Source organism: Mobula birostris, chromosome 11, assembly GCF_030028105.1.
Source record: "Mobula birostris isolate sMobBir1 chromosome 11, sMobBir1.hap1, whole genome shotgun sequence".
Classification (NCBI taxonomy): Eukaryota; Metazoa; Chordata; class Chondrichthyes; order Myliobatiformes; family Myliobatidae; genus Mobula; species Mobula birostris.
The window spans coordinates 88,414,229-88,437,263 of NC_092380.1; the positions used below are offsets into that span (position 1 = coordinate 88,414,229).

General features: G+C 39.3%; 1 protein-coding gene across 3 annotated transcripts in view; it reads left to right on the forward strand.

Annotated features, from left to right (window-relative positions):
• The window catches only part of ttc17 (tetratricopeptide repeat domain 17), an 81,077-nt gene that overhangs the window by 18,195 nt on the left and 39,847 nt on the right, over nt 1-23,035 (forward strand). For all 3 annotated transcript variants that reach the window (XR_011887798.1, XM_072272681.1, XM_072272680.1), the window contains exons 6-13: nt 1,069-1,178; nt 4,763-4,910; nt 12,679-12,818; nt 13,308-13,468; nt 14,962-15,074; nt 20,700-20,852; nt 21,719-21,825; nt 22,354-22,528. Coding sequence is in view for 2 of the 3 variants with exons in the window: in XM_072272681.1 (XP_072128782.1) it covers nt 1,069-1,178; nt 4,763-4,910; nt 12,679-12,818; nt 13,308-13,468; nt 14,962-15,074; nt 20,700-20,852; nt 21,719-21,825; nt 22,354-22,528 (1,107 nt within the window). In the remaining variant the exon portion in view is untranslated. The remainder of the gene's footprint in view (nt 1-1,068; nt 1,179-4,762; nt 4,911-12,678; nt 12,819-13,307; nt 13,469-14,961; nt 15,075-20,699; nt 20,853-21,718; nt 21,826-22,353; nt 22,529-23,035) is intronic.

The window sequence follows — 23,035 nt, forward strand, 5'->3', positions numbered from 1 at the left end:
CAACACCTTTTCAAATTGCATTTCTTGGCATGCACTGATGACACAGCTTTACATCACAGAAATTTACAGTAGGGATTGCTTTCAAGAAATGCAAATCCTCTGTAACATGGAGGTGGCTTGATTTACTTTAAGAAATCCGTATTATCATTTTTGATAGCATTTACTTTATAAAAGTAATACATCTGAGATTTAACTATTTTATGGTAGAAAATGCAGTTGATTTTTATATTAAATTCCACCCCACTGCATGTTTGATGTGTATCATGTGGCAAAGCCATTGAAATAAATTTTTTTTAAATTGCCATTTCTTACTTATAAATGAGTTGTTGAAAAAGTTGAGTACCTTGTTTTGGTGTTTCCAAAATATTATTTGAAAAGTGATGTAATTGTGAATTTGAGATTGTAGCAAATATCTTCAGTCACCTCTAATCATATCACTTTACATCTAATTCAATGTAAGTCATTTCTCCATTAATCTGTTAGTCCTAAAGGGAAGAGTTAGCCTGGGTTTGGCCTCTTCAGCTTCTAGCAGCATTGATTTTCATCAGCTGGAAATGGGATTTTTGTGGGAAGATGGTGTCATGTTTATCAAATTCACTAAAAATGATAGTTAAAGCAGGATAAATAAATTGGGTATTTGATCCCCAACATTACTAATGTTGAAGTTTTGGAAACATAATTTCAGAAAGAACAGTGTGTATGAAGTATTTTATCACTATTTCTTTGATTGCATAATGTTATGCAGTTTTCTTTAAAAAAGTGTACATAGGAAATGAGTTACTTTTCAGTGAACTTGTGTTAAACAGATTATGACCATAGATCTAAAACAATTCTGTTATCTGTTATCTGAATGCACCAGTAAATCATTACATTATTAAATTTTGCAGTCTTGGTGTAAACAACAGTTAAGTGTTTAATTGTTCTACTGCTTTTACATCATTTGCAATGGTGTCAAGTAATCTTTAACTGAGGTTCATTTAAGGAATTATAGTGGAGGATTTCAAAAATCCAGGTTTATCTATTACTCTTAATGCTGTTTCCATTATTGAAATATTTTTATTTTTATAGAATACATCTTCATGGGTGCTATATAACTTGGCTTCCTTTTACTGGAGGATGAAAAATGAGCCATACCACGTAGTGGAATGTGTTATTCGGGCACTGCACTTCTCTCCACGGTAAGCAACAGACATGTGAAAAACATTCTGTTAATGGGAGCCATAGTACTTATGTGCTGCTTTCCTCAGCTTCATTTCTCCTTCAACCAACATGACCAAGGATGTAATGATTGCTGGCCACATTTGCTTTCTTGGGAATTGAAAATAATAGGAATTACCTTTTATAAAACAAAAATTGAGATGTAAATTATGTGCATCTTATGTATAAGAACTCATAGTATGGCGGCTAGTGTGTAAACATGATTGAATACCATTCCTCACTTAGAAAACAAAGGAGTGAGAATAACTGAGTCTTTGACTAGGAGAAAGTAACTGATCAGTTGTTGGACTTAAAATTATTTACAATTTGTATTAAAGGCTTAGAGGAGGGGGCAATGTGCGAAGTCTCCAAGTTCAGAGATGATACAAAAATAGTTGAAAGGGGATTCTGTCCATTTAGACTGTACAATGGGTGTTGATTGGTTGAGTAGTTGAGTGAAAATTTGGCAAATGGAGTTGAATTTGTGGAAGTATAAAGTCATACACTGTAAATGAAGAGAGATTGCAAATATGTGGCCCATGTCTATGACATGAAATTTAACATGCAAGTGCAGCAAATAGTTAGAAGGCAAATGGCATACTGGCTTTTATTGCAAGGGGGTTGCGGTTTAGAAATAAACAATTACTGATACAATTGCACAGGTACATCTAGGATACTGTGTTCAGTTTTGGTGAATAGTCCAAAAGTGATTTGACTGGTTAATTCTTACAATGAAAGGGTTGTGCAATCAGGAATAGTTAGAAATTAACTCTTTGGAGTTCAGAAGAATGTTGAGCGATTTTATTGAAATATCGTAAAAATATTACTGCTCGGGGTGTTCCAGAGTTCAATTCCAGTGTAGTTCTATAAGGAGTCTCTGTACGTTCTCCCCATGGGTTTTCTCCAGGTCTCCAGATTTCTCCCACAGTCCAAAGACATACTAGATAGGTTAATTGGTCATTATAAATTATCCCATGATTAGGTTAGGGTTGTTAGGGTTAATCAGGTTCATCAGGGTTACTAGGACGGTGTGGCTCAAAGGGATGGAAGGGCCTTCTCTGCTCTGTCTTGCTAAGTAAGTAAAAATGCAATGCTGAAGGGGCTAAACAGGGTAAATGTGGAGATGTTTCCACTAATGCGACATTTAAAACTGAGATGCAGAGGAAATTCTTCTCACAGAGTAGTGTAGCTCTGCAGTTTTCTCTCTCAAGGCCTTGGGAAATCTAGACCACTACAAGAATATAACAAGGAGGTAATTAGATGTTAGAGCAGTCAGGGAACTGAAGGCTGTGTGGAACTGGCACACAAAGGAACTGTAGCCTGAGATATTTCACCAATGAACATATCCAGACTTGAGAAACTAGGTGGCCTGCTACCTCTCTTATTTTATGTTCTTGTTTATCCCACGTGCAGAGTAGTTCTTTGTCATCAAAAATTTCATTCCTACCACACTGGACACTCACCAATATGCTTACCAATAGAACTGCTCTATATCAGATGCCACAGCATCTGTCATGCACTTAACCCTGGCACACCTAGCAAACAAGGACACTTATGTCAGAATTCTGTTCCTCAATTTCAGTTTGGCATTCATCACTATTGTCCCACAGACTTTGGTGAACAAATTCCTATTCCTTGGTCTAACTACACCACTGTGCAACTGGCTGTTGGACTTCCTAACCAACAGATCTCAGATAGTCAGGATGCATAACCACTCCTCCCTCCTGATTATCCTCAACACATGTGCCCCCCAGGGCAGTGTGCTGAGCCCACTGCTGTACACCCTGCTCACACAAGACCAAGCACACGAGTAGTCACACTGTTGTGTCATCGGCAAATTTGATGGTGGTGGGGCTCATCACCAACAACAATGAGATGGCCTACACAGAGGAGCTGGAAGAGTTTGAGCCCTGGTGCCGGGCAAACACCTCTTCCTCAAAGGAGATGGTTGTTGACTTCAGGAAAAACGTGCACCTCTCTTGCCCCTATTCACGTCAGCAGCACGGCTGTGGAAACTGTGAGCAGTTTCAAACTCCTGGAAGAGTACATGTTGCACAAACTCTCATGGTGCCAGAACACAACCTCCACAGTCAGGAAAGCTCACTGACACCTCTACTTTCTGAGGTGGCTGAAGAGAGTTGTTCTGTGCTCATCAAAACTCACAACCTAGGACAGATGCACACTTGAGTGCATCCTAACATGCTGTATTACTGCATGGTATGAAAACTACACTGCTGCAGGCATCCAGGCTCTACAATGGGTAGTTAAAGCTGCCCAGTACATCACTGTCACCTGCCTACCTGCCATCAAGCACATGTACAAAGAAAAGTGCAGGGAACTGACCAGTAATATCATGCAGGATGCCACCCACACTGTTCCTGGACTGTTTGACCCATTCCTATGAGTCACATCCACACAAGAACCACCAGACTCAAAAGTAGTTGCATTCCACAAGCAGTGAGGCTGGTCAGCTCCTCCACCCATTAACCCACCCAATCACCACTGCATACACCTTACCTGGCATCACTTTATGTACATTCTGTGCAATCAGTCTATGTAGATAAATTATTTGTACATTGTGTTTTTCAGGTTGCTTTTATGTTTATTGTGTTTTTTGTTCTTTTTTTTACTGTGTTCTTGATGCTGCTTATGGTGTTTTTAATGCTGTATCAGATCCGGAGTAACAATTATTTTGTTCTGCTTTACACCCATGTACTGAAGAGGGACAATAAAATGTCTTCAAGCTGTTATTTATAGCGATAGTAGGATGGTAGGCTGAGTAAAAGAAAAATCTCTGAATATTCTACAATATTTTGAATTTGATATTCTTGTATAGCAGAGATAGCATCAGTTTGATTGTGTAACCAGGCTCTGGATTATGAGTTTTATTTTAGTAGAATTTGTTTTATCTGTGGCAGGAGTGAGATGCAGTATGTTCCTCAGTTCAAGAATATTGGACTTGTCTTTATCAGGAGTGAGATGCTAGGATACATCATGTTGCCATCATCAAGCAGGGCTTTAAGAAGATAGTTGGGCATGACAAATGATCAGACTTATGTCACGTAGTGGTTTCCATTGCCCATCCCACCAACTAGCAGAAAGCATAACATAATTAACTACATAAGGAATTATCCAATGCTCTTTTGCTTTCCGTTTGCCAGAGGGTCTGAAGTGTTAGATTTATGTACGTACATGAACATGTCATATCTATTTTGGTTTCAGCATATTGGTGTTTAGAGCTAATCACATTTCTACAATCGTAATCACAGTGGATTTACAAAACTTCTGAAGACAGCTGAACGTACAGATCCATAACTGAAGCAGTCAAAAATAAATTGTTTGCATCTGATGCAAGTTTACAAAATAATCCATGACTTTATATTGAAGAAATTTTCCCTTGATGTATTGCAAACAACAGCTACATTATATAATATAGATTCTGTAAAGAACTGTTTGACAAAAATTGTTGACTGAGAGTACAAAACAATGAATTTCACTTATTGATGTTATGTATATGTGTGTCACCTAAAATAAGTCAATTGCTCATGTATATTTTCTTTAACAGGCAACATAAAGACATAGCATTGATGAATTTGGCCAATGTTTTACACCGGGCCCATTTCTCAGCAGATGCAGCCATATTGGTTCATGCAGCACTTGATGTATCTACTGACTTTCTTACAAGCCATTACACTCTGGGAAACATTTATGCTGTAAGTATGCTGCTTTGACTTCCATTTATTTCAGATAGTTCTTTGCAGCACTTTTCTTTGATATATTGTCTAATATTACGAAAGCCTAGACATGATAAATCTTACTGCTGTCATATTGATCTTTTTCATTTTGATTGAAAATATTTGTATCTTTAGGTTTATTATGAAGTGTTCATGTCGTAATTCTGGTTGATTATGCACAACACAAATCATATTTGTTGTGTTACCACAAAACAGCTTTCAAAGTTCAAAGTAAATTTATTATCAAAGTACATACATGTCAAAAGTATATGCCATCATATACAACCCTGAGTTTCATTTTCTTGCAGGCATTCACAGTAAATACAAAGAAACACAATGTAAACTGCACACAACAAGATGAACAAACAACCAATGTGCTAAAGGCAACAAACTGCAAATATGAAAAGAAAAAAAATAAGCAATAAATATCAAGAACTTGAGATGAAGAGTCCATGAAAGTCAGTCCATAGGTTTTAGGAACAGTTCAGTGCTGAGTTGAGTGAAGTTATTCCCTCTTTGTGTACTATGTCGTTTGAAGTAGATTTTTTTTTATGTTGTGTAGTTGTGGAAAGCCCTTTAGCATTTTTTTTTATAGCAGCAGAAATAATTTGGGACATCTGGAAAAGTAATTTGGAAAACTGTTTTTTGCACTTTCAAATGGGTTCACTTCTGTTACATCACAATTGAAAGTTAATCAATCAGTGAAAAATAAAGGTAGGATGAAAGAGGTAACATTTTTGTTAGTTTTGCTGGTTGAAGTTGATTTGTATACACCATGTCATAATGCAGATCCAGCCAGCAGTCAATGAAGCAAGAAAATGGAATTGAAGAAAATTGTTGCATTCTCTTCCACCAAGAATTGGTGGTCTTTTTTAGTTTGCCAAGTTCTGCTACTATTGGACTCAAGGATACAAAATATTAGGCGAGAAATTCAAATTTATCATACTAACAGATTTTTTATTTTTACTGGGCTTTCTATGAAAGTTACTTTACAAAGTTTGATGGAATGCAACACTGGTTGTGAAAGACATTTGAGAGTTGAGTGGCTTTGAATTGTGTTGACAAAGAAACAGAGCATTTAACATTTATATTGGTCTCCATTCCATTTCTTAGGCATTAAAAATAGGTATTTGTCTTTGAGGTTAGAGAAATCTTTGTCCCACATATTGAATGATACTCTGTTAAAATGAAAAAAATATAGACAACTGTTCATTTTCTCAATCCCTGTTACCCCCCTCACAACCTCTGTCTCCCCCACAAATATGAGGTCCTCTAACAATTGAATAATACAAATATTTTTCAGAGCCACACAACTGAAGGTAATATGTACTATTACTTCCTTATATAATTGAAACTCTTGGAGCTCATAAATAACTTTCACATTGGGCTTTATGTCATCATTGACAAAGTTTCTCAAGCCAATGGTTTAGGTCCAGTCACCTTCAGCTACTTCATCAGTAGTTGTCTTTCCATCATAAGGTTAGAAGTGGGCCTGATTGCACAATATTCAATCCCATTAAAAAGTCCTGAGCAAGAAGCAGCTCATGCCTGCCATATATAACTAATGTTCTGACAAGTAAACCTGTATATATAAAAAAAAAAGCTACAGATACTGGAAACCTTACATAAAAACAGAAAAGGCTGGGAAAAAGAGCAAGTTAACATTTCAACTCCAGACCCTTCATCAGAACTCAAAAATAGAGAAAATGCTGTGGTCCTGGTAGCACAGGAAGTGGGAGGGGTGATAGATACCCCCACGAATACCTTCTCTGCTACCAAGGCTTTCTCCCTCAATTTTAATGGAAGGTCCCAGAATTGAGATTTTAACTGGTGCTTTTTCTATGGATGCTATTTGATCTGGATTTTTACAGAACTTTCGGTTTTCCCATAACATTCTGCCAACGACTGTTAAGTTGGTAACATTCAAGCTACAAAATTGTCTGCTGTTTGTCTTGAATGAGAGTCTACCACCTGTCCTTGACATTCAGTGACATTGCCAATGCAGGGCATTGAAAAAGCCACATAACTAAAGTAATTAATATCTATAACATAGCTTACTATCACCAATTCAATGCCATTAGGGATAGAATGACGTTGAATTAGAGGTAGGATCCATGTCCCAAAATTGAATTTTAAAAACATGCTTATGAAATATATGGAAAATATCCATGGACAAAATAAGTTTCTGATGTGGATGCCATTTATATAACCACTGTCATGTCAACATTGTAACTGCTTAATGATTGTTCAGTTAGCTAATCGACAAGTGGAAGAACGTGCAGACAATGCAAATCTAGAAATCATGGAGAGAGGGAGAATTCTAAATAAATTGTGATTTTAAAAAAAAATTAAAAACAATATCAATTGTCTTTAATATCAAGAGCTATCCAGAGAAATATGATATACTATAGCCAGGTGTCCTGGATCTTCTTATTTCATTAGGCGATATGGGTATTGTTGGCAAGGCCAGCATTGATTGCCTGTTTCTTAATTCTCTTGATTAAATGGTAGTGAGCTGCTAAAATGAATTATTATAATCCTACTGATGAATATACTCTTAGAGAATTTCAGTACAGTGAAGGACAGTGATGTATTTCTGTGGGGATTATGTATAACTTGGTGTGGCCTTGGGGCAGGGGTAGAAACATAGAAACATAGAAAATAGGTGCAGGAGTAGGCCATTCGGCCCTTCAAGCCTGCACCGCCATTCAGTACGATCATGGCTGATCATCCAATTCAGAACCCTGTTCCTGCCTTCTCTCCATACCCCTGATCCCTTTAGCCACAGGGGCCATATCTAACTCCCTCTTAAATATAGCCAATGAACTGGCCTCAACTGTTTCCTGTGGCAGAGAATTCCACAGATTCACCACTCTCTGTGTGAAGAAGTTTTTCCTCATCTCGGTCCTAAAAGGCTTCCCCTTTATCCTCAAACTGTGACCCCTCATTCTGGACTTCCCCAACATCGGGAACAATCTTCCTACATCTAGCCTGTTCAGTCCCTTGAGAATTTTATACGTTTCAATAAGATCCCCCCCTCAATCTTCGAAATTCCAGAGAGTATAAGCCTAGCCGATCCAGTCTTTCATCATATGAAAGTCCTGCCTTCCCAGGAATCAATCTGGTGAACCTTCTTTGTACTCCCTCTATGGCAAGAATGTCTTTCCTCAGATTAGGGGACCAAAACTGCACACAATACTCCAGGTGTGGTCTCACCAAGGCCTTGTACAACTGCAGTAGTACCTCCTTGCTCCTGTACTCAAATCCTCTTGCTATGAATGCCAGTATACCATTCGCCTTTTTCACCACCTGCTGTACTTGCATGCCCACTTTCAATGACTGGTGTACAATGACACCCAGGTCTCGTTGCACCTCCCCTTTTCCTAATCGGCCACCATTCAGATAATAATCTGTTTTCCTGTTCTTGCCACCAAAGTGGATAACCTCACATTTATCCACATTAAATTGTATCCGCCATGAATTTGCCCACTCACCTAACCTATCCAAGTCATCCTGCATCCTCTTAGCATCCTCCTCACAGCTAACACTGCCACCCAGCTTCGTGTCATCCGCAAACTTGGAGATGCTGCATTTAATTCCCTCGTCTAAGTCATTAATATATATTGTAAACAACTGGGGTCCCAGCACTGAGCCTTGCGGTACCCCACTAGTCACTGCCTGCCATTTAAAGGTCCCGTTTATTCCCACTCTTTGCTTCCTGTCTGCCAACCAATTCTCTATCCACATCAATACCATACCCCCAATACCGTGTGCTTTAAGTTTGCACACTAATCTCCTGTGTGGGACCTTGTCAAAAGCCTTTTGAAAATCCAAATATACCACATCCAGTGGTTCTCCCCTATCCACACTACTAGTTACATCCTCAAAAAATTCTGTGAGATTCGTCAGACATGATTTTCCTTTCACAAATCCATGCTGAGTTCGTTTGATGATTTCACCGCTTTCCAAATGTGCTGTTATCACATCTTTGATAACTGAGTCCGGCATTTTCCCCACCACCGATGTCGGGCTTACCGGTCTATAATTCCCTGGTTTCTCTCTCCCTCCTTTTTCAAAAAGCGGGGTTACATTTGCCACCCTCTAATCCTCAGGAACTAATCCAGAATCTAAAGAGTTTTGAAAAATTATCACTGATGCATCCACTATTTCTTGGGCTTCTTCCTTAAGCACTCTGGGATGTGGGGAGAATCATTTGTAACAACTCCACAGAATTACAGTATGTCTCATAAATGATACGCACTGTAGCCATGGGATACAAGTGGTGTATGGTTTTTCAGAAGGTCATAGAACATAGATATAAGCCCTTCAGCACAACCAGTCCTTGCTGGCCAAGTTGTCCACCCAGCTAGTCCCAATTTCCTGTGTTAAGTCCACAGCCCTGCGAGCCCCACTTCCTTTGGCAGCTCATTCCGTATATTCACAACCCTCTCCATAAAAAAAGTTGCCCCTTATGCCCTTATTAAATAATTTCCTCTTACTCTAAATCTATGCCCCGCTAGTTTTTGACACTTACTCTGAAATCTAACATACAGAGAGGCTTTGAGGAAAGAGAAGCAGAGGGTGTAAAGGTAGTAAGGTAGAAGGGCTAAAGTGCATGTACTTCAATGCAAGAAGCATCGGGAACAAAGGTGATGAACTGAGAGCTTGGATACATACATGGAATTATGATGTAGTGACCATTGCAGAGACTTAGCTGGCAACAGGGCAGGAATGGATTCCCAATATTCCTGGATTTCAGTGCTTTAAAAGAGATGGGGGGGGGAGGGGAGGAGGGGTGGCATTACTGGTCAGGGATACTATTACAGCTACAAAAAGTGTGGGTAATGTAGCAGGATGCTCTTTTGAGTCAGTATGGGTGAAAGTCAGGAACAGGAAGGGAGCAGTTACTCTATTGGGAGTATTCTATAGGCCCCCTGGTAGCAGCAGAGATACCGAGGAGCAGATTAGGAGGCAGATTTTGGAAAGGTGCAAAAATAACAGTGTTGTTATCATGGGTGACTTTGACTTCCCTAATATTGATTGGCACCTGATTAGTTCCAAGGGTTTGGACGGGGCAGATTTTCTTAAGTGTGTCCAGGACAGATTCCTGTCACAGCATGTTGACAGGCCGACTAGGGGGAATGCCATACTAGATCTAATATTAGGTAATGAACCGGGTCAGGTCACAGATCTCTCAGTGGGTGAGCATCTGGGGGACAGTGACCACCACTCCCTGGCCTTTAGCATTATCATGGAGAAGGATAGAATCAGAGAGGACAGGAAAATTTTTAATTGGGGAAGGGCAGATTATGAGGCTATAAAGCTAGAAGTTGCAGGTGTGAATTGGGATGATGTTTTTGCAGGGAAACGCACTATGGACATGTGATCAATGTTTAGGGATCTCTTGCAGGATGTTAGAGATAAATTTGTCCCGGTGAGGAAGATAAAGAATGGTAGGGTGAAGGAACCATGGGTGACAAGGGAGGTGGAAAATCTAGTCAGGTGGAAGAAGGCAGCATACATGAGGTTTAGGAAGCAAGGATCAGATAGGTCTATTGAAGAATATAGGGTAGCAAGAAAGGAGCTCAAGAAGGGGCTGAGAAGAGCAAGAAGGGGGCATGAGAAGGCCTTGGCGAGTAGGGTAAAGGAAAACCCCCAAGGCATTCTTCAATTATGTGAGGAACAAAAGGATGACAGGAGTGAAGGTAGGACCGATTAAAGATAAAGGTGGGAAGATGTGCCTGGAGGCTGTGGAAGTGAGCGAGGTCCTCAATGAATACTTCTGTTCGGTATTCACCAATGAGAGGGAACTTAATAAAGGTGAGGACAATATGAGTGAGGTTGATGTTCTGGAGCATGTTGATGTTAAGGGAGAGGAGGTGTTGGAGTTGTTAAAATACATTAGGACAGGTAAGTCCCCGGGGCCTGACGGAATATTCCCCAGGCTGCTCCACGAAGCGAGGGAAGAGGTTGCTGAGCCTCTGGCTAGGATCTTTATGTCCTCGTTGTCTACGAGAATGGTACCAGAGGATTGGAGGGAGGCAAATGTTGTCCCCTTGTTCAAAAAAGGTAGTAGGGATAGTCCAGGTAATTATAGACCAGTGAGCCTTATGTCTGTGGTGGGAAAGCTGTCGGAAAAGATTCTTAGAGTTAGGATCTATGGGCATTTAGAGAATCATGGTCTGATCAAGGATAGTCAGCATGGCTTTGTGAAGGGCAGATCGTGTCTAGCAAGCCTGATAGAGTTCTTTGAGGAGGTGACCAGGCATATAGATGAGGGTAGTGCAGTGGATGTGATCTATATGGATTTTAGTAAGGCATTTGACAAGGTTCCACATGGTAGGCTTATTCAGAAAGTCAGAAGGCATGGGATCCAGGGAAGTTTGGTCAGGTGGATTCAGAATTGGCTTGCCTGCAGAAGGCAGAGGGTCGTGGTGGAGGGGGTATATTCGGATTTGAGGATTGTGACTAGTGGTGTCCCACAAGGATCAGTTCTGGGACCTCTACTTTTCGTGATTTTTATTAATGACCTGGATGTGGGGGTAGAAGGGTGGGTTGGCAAGTTTGCAGACGACACAAAGGTTGGTGGTGTTGTAGATAGTGTAGGGGATTGTCAAAGATTGCAGAGAGACATAGATAGGATACAGAACTGGGCTGAGAAGTGGCAGATGGAGTTCAACCGGGAGAAGTGTGAGGTGGTACACTTTGGAAGACCAAACTCCAAGGCAGAGTACAAAGTAAATGGCAGGATACTTGGTAGTGTGGAGGAGCAGAGGGATCTGGGGATACATGTCCACAGATCCCTGAAAGTTACCTCACAGGTAGATAGGGTAGTTAAGGCTTATGGGGTGTTAGCATTTTTAAGTCGAGGGATAGAGTTTAAGAGTCATGAGGTAATGATGCAGCTCTATAAAACTCTGGTTAGGCCACACTTGGAGTACTGTGTCCAGTTCTGGTCGCCTCACTATAGGAAGGATGTGGAAGCATTGGAAAGGGTACAGAGGAAATTTACCAGGATGCTGCCTAGTTTAGAGCGTATGGATTATGATCAGAGATTAAGGGAGCTAGGGCTTTACTCTTTGGAGAGAAGGATGATGAGAGGAGACATGATAGAGGTGTACAAGATATTAAAAGGAATAGATAGAGTGGATAGCCAGCACCTCTTCCCCAGGGCACCACTGCTCAATACAAGGGGACATGGCTTTAAGGTAAGGAGTGGGAAGTTCAAGGGGGATATTAAAGGAAGGTTTTTTACTCAGAGAGTGGTTGATGCGTGGAATGCGCTCCCGGAGTCAGTGGTGAAGGCAGACACACTAGTGAAATTTAAGAGACTACTAGACAGGTATATGGAGGAATTTAAGGTGGGGGGTTATATGGGAGGCAGGGTTTGAGAGTCGGCACAACATTGTGGGCCGAAGGGCCTGTACTGTGCTGCACTATTCTATGTCTGTGTCTATAAGACTGTTGGCATCCAATTTATCTATTCCTCTCATAATTTTAGAAATTTATTCTCCTATGTTCTAAGGGATGAAGACTTTGCCTGGCCACCTCCCCCATAACTCAGGCCCTCTTAGTCCTGGCAATATCCTCTTACTCTGTTCTTCACTCTTTCCAGTTTAACCATATCTTTTACATCAAAGGGTAAACAAAGCTGTACAGTACTCAGAAGTGTTTGAGATTGCTTGTTTTAAATATTGAAACTGTTTCGCTTTGAATGAAATCTGAAATTTTTATTCTTCTCTTTTAGATGTTGGGAGAGTATAACCATTCGGTATTGTGTTATGATCAGGCATTGCTTATACAGCCTGGCTTTGAACATGCACTGAAAAGGAAGCATGCTGTCTTGTGTCAGCAGAAGCTGGAGCAAAAATTGGAGGCACAGCACAGGTATGGTATGGAGGAGAAGTACACATTTAAATTGTTCTCACTATAAAGTATAACAGGCACTCTTCTGATGAGCATTTCTGTTCATTCCAAACTCCTCTGGATCCATTTGCCTCTCTTTTCCTAGACCATTGGCTCTATTATTCTCAAAGTATTTGTCCAGTTTTCTTTAAAGGCTACTGTTGAAGATTTTTAACTCTTTGAAATGTTGTTACTGCAATCACTATTGTCGTTTTTGTAGAGGAATACAATTCTATAGTTCACGTAGCTAATTCCAATTGATAAACTTTTGTTCCTTTCTGACAATAGTATTATTATTTCCATGAAAATTGTAGGGCAAAAGCATTGTTTCCAGTCCCGTGGAAATAATCATGTTAAAAGTTGTAATTTCAAATGTTAAATTCACACATTTGTTAGGGTCCCATCTTTACTGCATTTATACTATTATTTGCCTTTGCATATTAGATCTATTACATTGTTTCATATATTTAGATCATTGCAGCGGACGTTAAATGAACTGAAGGAATACCAGAGGCAGCATGATAATTATTTGAGACAACAGGAATTGTTGGAGAAGCACAAAGTCATGCAAGATGAGCAGCTGCTGAGAAACATAATCCATGAAACGCAAATGGCAAAAGAGACTCAGCTAGGTAAAATCAATCATTTTTTGCACAGTGCAACATTTTTGTGAATTGCATGCTATCAGACACCAGCAATCAACAAATCTATATGGGAAAATCGTTTTCTGAGCAATATTTTTAATTCCTTTCCTGGAACGTGGTCATGATCGACAAAACTAGCCATTATTGTCTTGAAAGGGTGGTGGTGAGCACCATCATAAAGCTCAACAGTCTTCCAGCAGGGTATTTTCACATTGACAAGTCAATGTTCATGCCATCAGGTTGGAGGCTACCCAGACGGAATATAAGGTGTTGTTCCTCCAACCTGAGTGTGGCTTCATCTTTACAGTAGAGGAGGCCGTGGATAGACATGTCAGAATGGGAATGGGACGTGGAATTAAAATGTGTGGCCACTGGGAGATCCTGCTTTCTCTGGCGGACAGAGCATAGGTGTTCAGCGAAATGATCTCCCAGTCTGCGTCGGGTCTCGCCAATATATAGGAGGCCACATCGGGAGCACCGGATGCAGTATATCACCCCAGCCGACTCACAGGTGAAGTGTCGCTTCACCTGGAAGGACTGTCTGGGGCCCTGAATGGTGGTAAGGAAGGAAGTGTAAAGGCATGTGTTCTCAAACTTCCGCTAATGCCCCACCTCCCCCTCGTACTCCATCCGTTATTTATTTACATACACACATGCTTTCTCTCTCTCTCTCCTTTTATCCCTCTGTCCCTCTGACTATACCCCTTGCCCATCCTCTGGGTTTCCCCCCTCCCCCTTTTCTTCCTCCCTCGGCCTCCTGTTCCATGATCCTCTCGTATCCCTTTTGCCAATCACCTGTCCAGCTCTTGGCTCCATCCCTCCCCCTCCTGTCTTCTCCTATCATTTTGGATCCCCCCCTCCCCCTCTCACTTTCAAATCTCTTACTAGCTCTTCTTTCAGTTAGTCCTGGTGAAGGGTCTCGGCCCGAAACGTCAACTGTACCTCTTCCTGTAGATGCTGCCTGGCCTGCTGTGTTCAACAGCAACTTTGATGTGTGTTGCATTTTTTTTTTAACTTGCTTTCAGGCTACCTTCTTTAAGTGCTTTCAGGTACAAGCTGTAGAACAACTTTTATAATTATCAGCTCCCTATAGTTAGGTTGCTCTTACAGAGGAAAACATTTCAGACTTAATAGAGGGGCCAAATTTATACAAGGGAACATCTAGAAGCACTTTGAATTCTTGAATTGACTTTTGGAATAACTTCAAAGTATAATGTCATTTGTACTAATTAACTTTAGTGGTTAATAATGTACTACAGCAAAAAAATAATTTTTATATCTTTGAATACATTCAAATTCATCTATTTATCATATTGCTTTGTCATTATAGGTAATGAATTAGTTGCCTAATTTCCAAACAAGATATGAACAATATAGATTGTAAAATGTGCAAAATAGAATCTGTGAAACATTAAAAACATGAGATAAGCAAAGGTATTCAGTGGTTAAATTATGTCCAATTGTATGTTTTAATTTTCTAGGTAACCATCAGATTTGTCGTTGGATTAACAAACAACAAATTTTATACTGTCAATGGGATCGTCCTGTGCGCTACACACGAGGAGACCTATTTGACACAGTTGAACATGTACAGGTATAAAATGAAAATATGAGCAATTTAAGGAATACATAGTTGACCTAATTTACAAGAGTACCTTGCTTATTCCTTGAGATGTGTTCCCAGGTACAAGAACATTCATGAAATTGGTGTTAAAAGGGTCACTCTAGTATTTTATATAGTGATGTGTTATTGATGGTGGTGCTATACTGGGAACTTGGCAAACTCTTACCTCTCCCTGCTATAATGAATGGTACCATGGTTTGGTGGTGAGACAAGTAATACACAGGCCAGGTGAGTAGTGCGGCCACTCAACACTGAGGTGGAGCTCAGGTATGCACCTTGGCTGGCATGGTGTGTGAGCAATTGCTGGGAAATGGGGAGCACCTGCTTAATTTTTTAACATACTGCCTGGATCATGAGGACTTTTTCATCAACTGTTGAATGTTATGGAAGCTGCTGCCTCTGACTCTCATTGTTGAACTGCACAGCTTTCCACAGCCCTGACATTTCTCTGTTTCAACAATGGGCAGCAACTTCTGTAGTTTAAACTTTGCACCCTCTGTAAAAAGTCATTCTGCTAAAAATATTTGGGAACTAGCCTGCAAAGTACTCAGGACATCTTCGAGGAGTGGTGTCTCAGAAAGGCAACATCCATTATTAAGGACCTCCAGCACACAGGGCATGCCCTTTTCTCACTGTTACCATCAGGTAGGAGGTACAGAAGCCTGAAAGCACACACTCAGTGATTCAGGAACAGCTTCTTCCCCTCTGCCATCAGATTCCTAAATGGACATTGAACTTGTGAACACTACCACATTTTTTTAATATATTATTTCTATTTTTGCATGGTTTTAATCTATTCCATATACATATACTGTAATTGATTTACTTAATATATTTTATTTTCTTCTCTATTATGTATTGCATTGTTGTGCTGCTGTTAAGTTAACAAATTTCACGACACATGCCAGTGATAATAAACCTGATTCTGATTCTGTCATTTTCCTTTATTCAGATTAACTATCAGTTTTGTCCTCCCTTTGAAGGAAGCAACCCTTAATCTTTCAGCACTCACAAACTACTTCCTCGTAACCAGTCTATTGTAGCCTTCGTAGCCTTCAATATTTCTGCCCTTTGTCACAGAAACTCTTCATTTGAATCCCATCAGTTAGGTTTCTGTTTCTCTAATGTGTTGGGCACGTGGCCAAGTGGTTAAGGCGTTCGTCTAGTTACCTCAAGGTCGCTAGTTCAAGCCTCAGCTATGGCAGCATGTTTGTGCCCTTGACCAAGGCACTTAATCACACATTGCTCTAGTCTGTGCGAGGAGTGGCACCCCACACAGACTTCCAAACTGTGCCTTGTAAGGCATGAAAATGCCCGACGCAGGCCTCTCATGGTCTGAGTCGCCGTTCCCTCCCTCCCCTTCTCTAATAAGATGGCTCTTAATAAAGTAATTAATTATATCCCATGTGATGTAAAAGGTCTTATCCAACTAAACCAGAACACTGCTTTTGCCAATATATTCCCCCTTGCACTGATTTTTAACGGCATGGAACTTTATTTGCCTGTCTCTAATTTTTTTTTTTCCATCTTCTCTTAGCCAGAGGATCATTGACTCCTCTCTCTCCATTCCTTTGCTGTTACTGGTATTTCTTTGTTCTCATTTTTGTTTCTTTATTCTAACTTTGCTCCTCATCCCTTATCTGTATCTGTGTTATCCATACAGCAACATCTGAAAACAACAACATTTTTTGACATGTATTAACTGTCCCTCACCATCATCTCTCAAAAATTCCACTATCCCTAAGTAGTCAAATTGTTTTCCTGGCATCTAGGAGAACAAGAAGTAATTTTCTACAAGCAAATATTGAGACCACAGAAGCCATGATCTTTGGTTTCACCACAAAACTGTATCCTAGCAAGTGTTTCAGTGTCTGTATCTGAGCATTGTCTGAAATTACCCCATTTTTGCACCTTAGTGTATTGATCCCAAAATGACCCTCAGGCCATGTATTAGTTCCCAGAGGAACACTATTTCTTTTTTCACCTTTGTTACACCAGCTTGACTTCAGGATGCCTCAGCTCCAGCTCATCTGATAGTGAGGTACTCATTCTTTTTATCATAACCATATAACAATTACAGCACAGAAACAGGCCATCTCGGTCCTTCTAGTCCGTGCAGACCACCTACTCTCACCTAGTCCCACCGACTTGCACTCGGTCCATAATCCCTTCCTGTCCATATATCTATCCAATTTAACTTTAAACGTCAACATCGAACCTGTCTCAACCACTTCTGCTGGAAGCTCGTTCCACACAGCTACCACTCTCTGAGTAAAAAAGTCCCCCCTCATGTTACCCCTAAACTTTTGCCCTTTAACTCTCAACTGAAGTCCTCTTGTTTGAATCTCCCCCACTCTCAATGGAAAAAGCCTATCCACGTTAACTCTATCAATCCCCCTCATAATTTTAAACACCTCTATCAAGTCCCCTCTCAACCTTCTACGCTCCAAAGAATAAAGACCTAACTTGTTCAACCTTTCTTTGTAACTTAGGAGATGAAACCCAGGCAACATTTTAGTAAACCTCCTCTGTACTCTCTCAATTTTATTGACATCTTTCCTATAATTCGGTGACCAGAACTGTACACAATACTCCAAATTTGGCCTTACCAATGCCTTGTACAATTTCAACATTACATCCCAACTCCTATACTCAATGCTCTGATTAATAAAGGCCAGCATACCAAAAGCTTTCTTCATCACCCTATCCACATGAGATTCCACCTTCAGGGAACTATGCAGCATTATTCCTAGATCCCTCTGTTCTACAGCATTCTTCAATGCCCTACCATTTACCATGTATGTCCTATTTTGATTAGTCCTACCAAAATGTAGCACCTCACATTTTTCAGCATTAAACTCCATCTGCCATCTTTCAGCCCACTCTTCTAACTGGCCTAGCTTCTGCAAGCTTTGAAAACCTACTTCATTATCCACAACGCCACCTATCTTAGTATCATCTGCATACTTACTAATCCAATTTACCACCCCATCATCCAGATCATTAATATATATGACAAACAACATTGGACCCAGTACAGATCCCTGAGGCACACTGCTACACACCATCCTCCAATCTGACACACAGTTATCCACCACTACTCTCTGGCATCTTCCATCCAGCCACTGCTGAATCCATTTTACTACTTCGATATTAACTGAACCTTCCTAACTAACCTTCCATGTGGAACCTTGTCAAAGGCCTTACTGAAGTCCATATAGACAACATCTACTGCTTTACCCTCGTCAACTTTCCTAGTAACCTCATCAAAAAATTCAATAAGATTTGTCAAACATGACCTTCCACGCACAAATCCATGTTGACTGTTCCTAATCAGACCCTGTCTATCTAGATAATTACATATACCATCTCTAAGAATACTTTCCATCAATTTACCCACCACTGACGTCAAACTCACAGGCCGATAGTTGCTAGGTTTACTCTTAGAATCCTTTTTAAACAATGGAACCACATGAGCAATACGCCAATCCTCCGGCACCATCCCCGTTTCTAATGACATTTCAAATATTTCTGTCAGAGCCCCTGCTATTTCCACACTAACTTCCCTCAAGGTCCTAGGGAATATCTTGTCCGGACCCGGAGACTTATCCACTTTTATATTCCTTAAAAGTGCCAGTACTTCCTCTTCTTTAATCATCATACTTTCCATAACTACCCTTCTTGTTTCCTTTACCTTACACAATTCAATATCCTTCTCCTTAGTGAATACCGAAGAAAAGAAATTGCTCAAAATCTCCCCCATCTCTTTTGGCTCCGCACATAGCCATCCACTCTGATTCTCTAAGGGACCAATTTTATCCCTCACTATCCTTTTGCTGTTTATATAACTGTAGAAACCCTTCGGATTTATTTTCACCTTACTTGCTAAAGCTGCCTCGTATCTTCTTTTAGCTTTTCTAATTTCTTTCTTAAGATTCCTTTTACATTCTTTATATTCCTCAAGCACCTCATTAACTCCAAGCTGCCTATATTTATTGTAAATCCCTCTCTTTTTCTGAACCAAGTTTCCTATACCCCTTGAAAACCATGGCTCTCTCAAACTTTTAACCTTCCCTTTCAACCTAACAGGAACCTAAAGATCCTGTACTCTCAAAATTTCACCTTTAAATGACCTCCATTTCTCTATTACATCCTTCCCATAAAACAAATTGTCCCAATCCACTCCTCCTAAATCCCTTTGCATCTCCTCAAAGTTAGCCTTTCTCCAATCAAAAATCGCAACCCTGGGTCCAGTCCTATCCTTCTCCATAATTATATTGAAACTAATGGTATTGTGATCACTGGACCCGAAGTGCTCCCCAACAAATACCTCCGTCACCTGCCCTATCTCATTCCTTTACAGGAGATCCAACAGTGCCCCTTCTCTAGTTGGTACCTCTATGTATTGCTGCAAAAAACTATCTTGCACACATTTGACAAACTCCAAACCATCCAGCCCTTTTACAGAATGGGCTTCCCAGTGTATGTGTGGAAAATTAAAACCTCCCATAATCACAACCTTGTGCTTACTACAAATATCTGCTATCTCCTTACAAATTTGCTCCTCCAGTTCTCGGTCCCCATTAGGTGGTCTATAATACACACCTATAAGCGTCACTACACCTTTCCTATTCCTCAATTCCACCCAAAGAGCCTCTTTGGACAAGTCCACTAATCTATCCTGCCAGAGGACCGCTGTTATATTTTCTCTGACAAGCAATGCAGCACCTCCCCCTCTTGCCCCTCCTATTCTATCACACGTTATTCTGGACTTCTGTTACTCCAGACCTCCAAGTCTATTTCTACCATTAAAATGATGCTCCAATCCTATGGGTTTTGCCAAACCTTTGGTCACTACGTGGTCTGGTGTTTAAGTTTATTTCAAAATTCTGTTATAAAGTAACTTAAGCTGTTTCCCGCTCTTAAACATGCTCTCAATACTTATTTAGTTGTTTTTGTTGTTTTAGTATATTTGTGCACTGTAATTTCTCATTCTTGAGATTTGATTCATTATGAATTGTCCTAAAACTGACCCACAGAATGCTTTAATTGCACTTTAACAGCATCAACGAAAAAATAGACTAGACTAGATCAAAATTCTTGTTAAATAGTGTTAATGCTAGATGCATGGCGGCTGAATTTTGGCAACATATAACTGAGTCAGTAATTGCTTATCTAAAATGTAAAGACTGCTAGATGGTATATTAAGCTGATGTATTCATTTAAAAATTTTGAAAGTAGACATTTAAAACTCAGTTTATAGATATCATTAACGGTTTGGAGGTTTGCAAGTATGGAAAGTATTAATAACACTCATGGTCAAGTTTTGTTTTTTTTTGAGTCATACATAGTGACTGAAACTTAATGGTAACCGCTATATTCACGTAAAGATTTTGTCTTTTTTTCAGTGATTTGTAAATTAATTTCTCTTCCCTTTGCATTACTCATAGTATACATAAATTCCTAATCAGGACTCAGTTTCATAACTCATTCCAATAGATTCCCCACCTTATTTTCAAATTTTGGAATATTGCATTACTTCAATATTCTTGTTTTAGTATAATTAGTAAAACAGCACATATTTCCTCTTTTTAGTTTGGTGATGATAGTTCTACCTCCAGTATGATGCCTGTTGAAATGAGATTTGCAACAAATATGACATGGAGCAGCCTGAATCAACAGTATCCATCACTACCAGCAAGTCGATCTGTGCTAAACATATGGGGAAAGGATCTCTCAAGTTATAGTGTAAGTGTATGTGGGGGAAACATGGGACCATAGGTGTGGTCATCTTTACTCTCTCCCTATGTCAAGTACTTGTGTCGATGGTGTACCTGATTTGAAGAAAAAAATAGTCCTAACCAAAAAACTTACTACTAATTTGTAATACATTTTATATGTTTTTGATTTAATTCAAATAAATTCTTTTACTAATACTGTAATCTGAATTACTTTCTCTAATCTGTTGTAGATTTTACTGTTTATTATCCAAGCTACAGATTAGTTTTTTTAAAAAATACTTGAAACAAATTGTTGAAACGAATACTTGAAACGAATTGTTTTGGCTCCAACCTCATGAGGGTTGGCATACAACAGCAGTGAGTCTGTTTTCCTTTTGATATATGGTTCTCTGCTTTAGTATAATCAGCACAAATGACTCATCATGGTCTTTTTTTTATATGAACTCCAAGGCAAGGAACTGCTTTCAAGCGCACTGCTGTGCAGAAAAATAGGGCATTTTCAGTATTTCTGATGTCTGTTGTGCAGCAGATTTTATTTTTCCTTTTTTTTTTGTATTCATCGAGGCAGTTGAAAAGAGTCTCCCCAGCTTGCCCTGATGTATCTTAATTCAGCCTTTTACAAAGTAGTCAAGCTTAAGCAGATTGTATATATACTCGTATTCTGTAAAATGGGGAGAGCAGGGAAAAATAACTTGCTCGTGAAGGTTAAGTAGGCTTTCACTTTGTGCAGAAATTATAGAAAATAATGCTTTGAGTTCAAGTATTTTTCTTCTGAATATAAATTCGGAAAAAAAACAACAAATTCAGACGAAATTGCAAATCAAATGCCATGTTAAATAATGCATTATTTGTGTGTTGTTTATGTTGGCACAGGATGTACTATGGCCTAAAAGATCAGATTGTATGCAAACTTACCCTACTGTTCCCACTGCAGCTGATCTACCAACATACTTTCTACCTCCGGAATATAAAGGTTTTAGGTAAGTATTGTGATGCTGTTGCTTTGAAAGTGGTATTTTGCAAAATAATGAGGTTGCAAGTTACCGAAAGTTACTAAAGAATAGCGACTCAGGAACAATATAATACAAAGTATTGCAGGTTTATTTTCTAGGAAGCTTATAGACATAATTTTATATCAGTAAATGTTTTTGAATACTGTATGTTATAAGGTAATAAACATTTGAGTAGTTGTCAATTAATTCTAAAATGTGTGATTAATACACATCTTTTTTACGCTTTCTTTAGAAAATTTTCAAAGGTCTAAAATCTCAGCGATATCTTCCAGATGCCCCAGATAGTGCTGGCATTTAGCTACCTTGTGTCATGTAGAATAATATTTTACAAGTTTGGGTGATTATATTGCTTATACAAACTGATTTTTTTTGGATGTTAATATTATATCATTGATGTCTAAGTTACTTGAAATAAATTTTTTTTTCTGATAAATTTAATCTGTTCCATTAAACTTTCCAGCTAGTAATGTTGAGATTAATTATATTTTCTTCCAGTGTCCAATCACTTTTGATAGCTTCAAATGACCAGGAGAGAGAGGTGACTGATCACCCTCCAGACTGTTCTTCAATTGTAGATAGCCGCAATAATGAAAAACTCCATCAGATAGTGAAAGAATTGGAAAACAGATCAGATTTGAAATCTGAAGAACCAGACTACTATGCCAAGCAGGTAATCTCAACAAAGCACCACATTGTGGATATAAGTCTGAAATAAAACCAGAAAATGTTAAAATGCCCTCGGAGGTCATGTCTGTAAAAACTAAAACAGAATTAATGTTTTGACTGAAAGCTTTTTGACCTGAAACACAGATCTCTCTTACCACTGATGCTATCTCACCCTGTTGTGTGCTTCTTGCATTTTCTGTTTTTTGACATGATATTTTTGTTCCAAACATAAGTTGAAATAGAGTCTTTTTCAGTTACTTTATGTTCTAAACTACCATTATGGAAAAGTTATCAATGCTAAGGCATGTAGTTATATTGAAATAACATGTTGTTACCAATTCTTCAATTTAAAAAAAAATGAGTTAATTCTCAATTGAGTCACTTTTGTGCAAGCTAAGATGGCCTGATTAGCTGTTGGACAAAAACTTAATGGTTGCAAGTTCCAATCTGATTGAACAATATGAAACTGAAGTCAGTGAGTTTGAATTGGTGGTATGATAGTGAACCACTG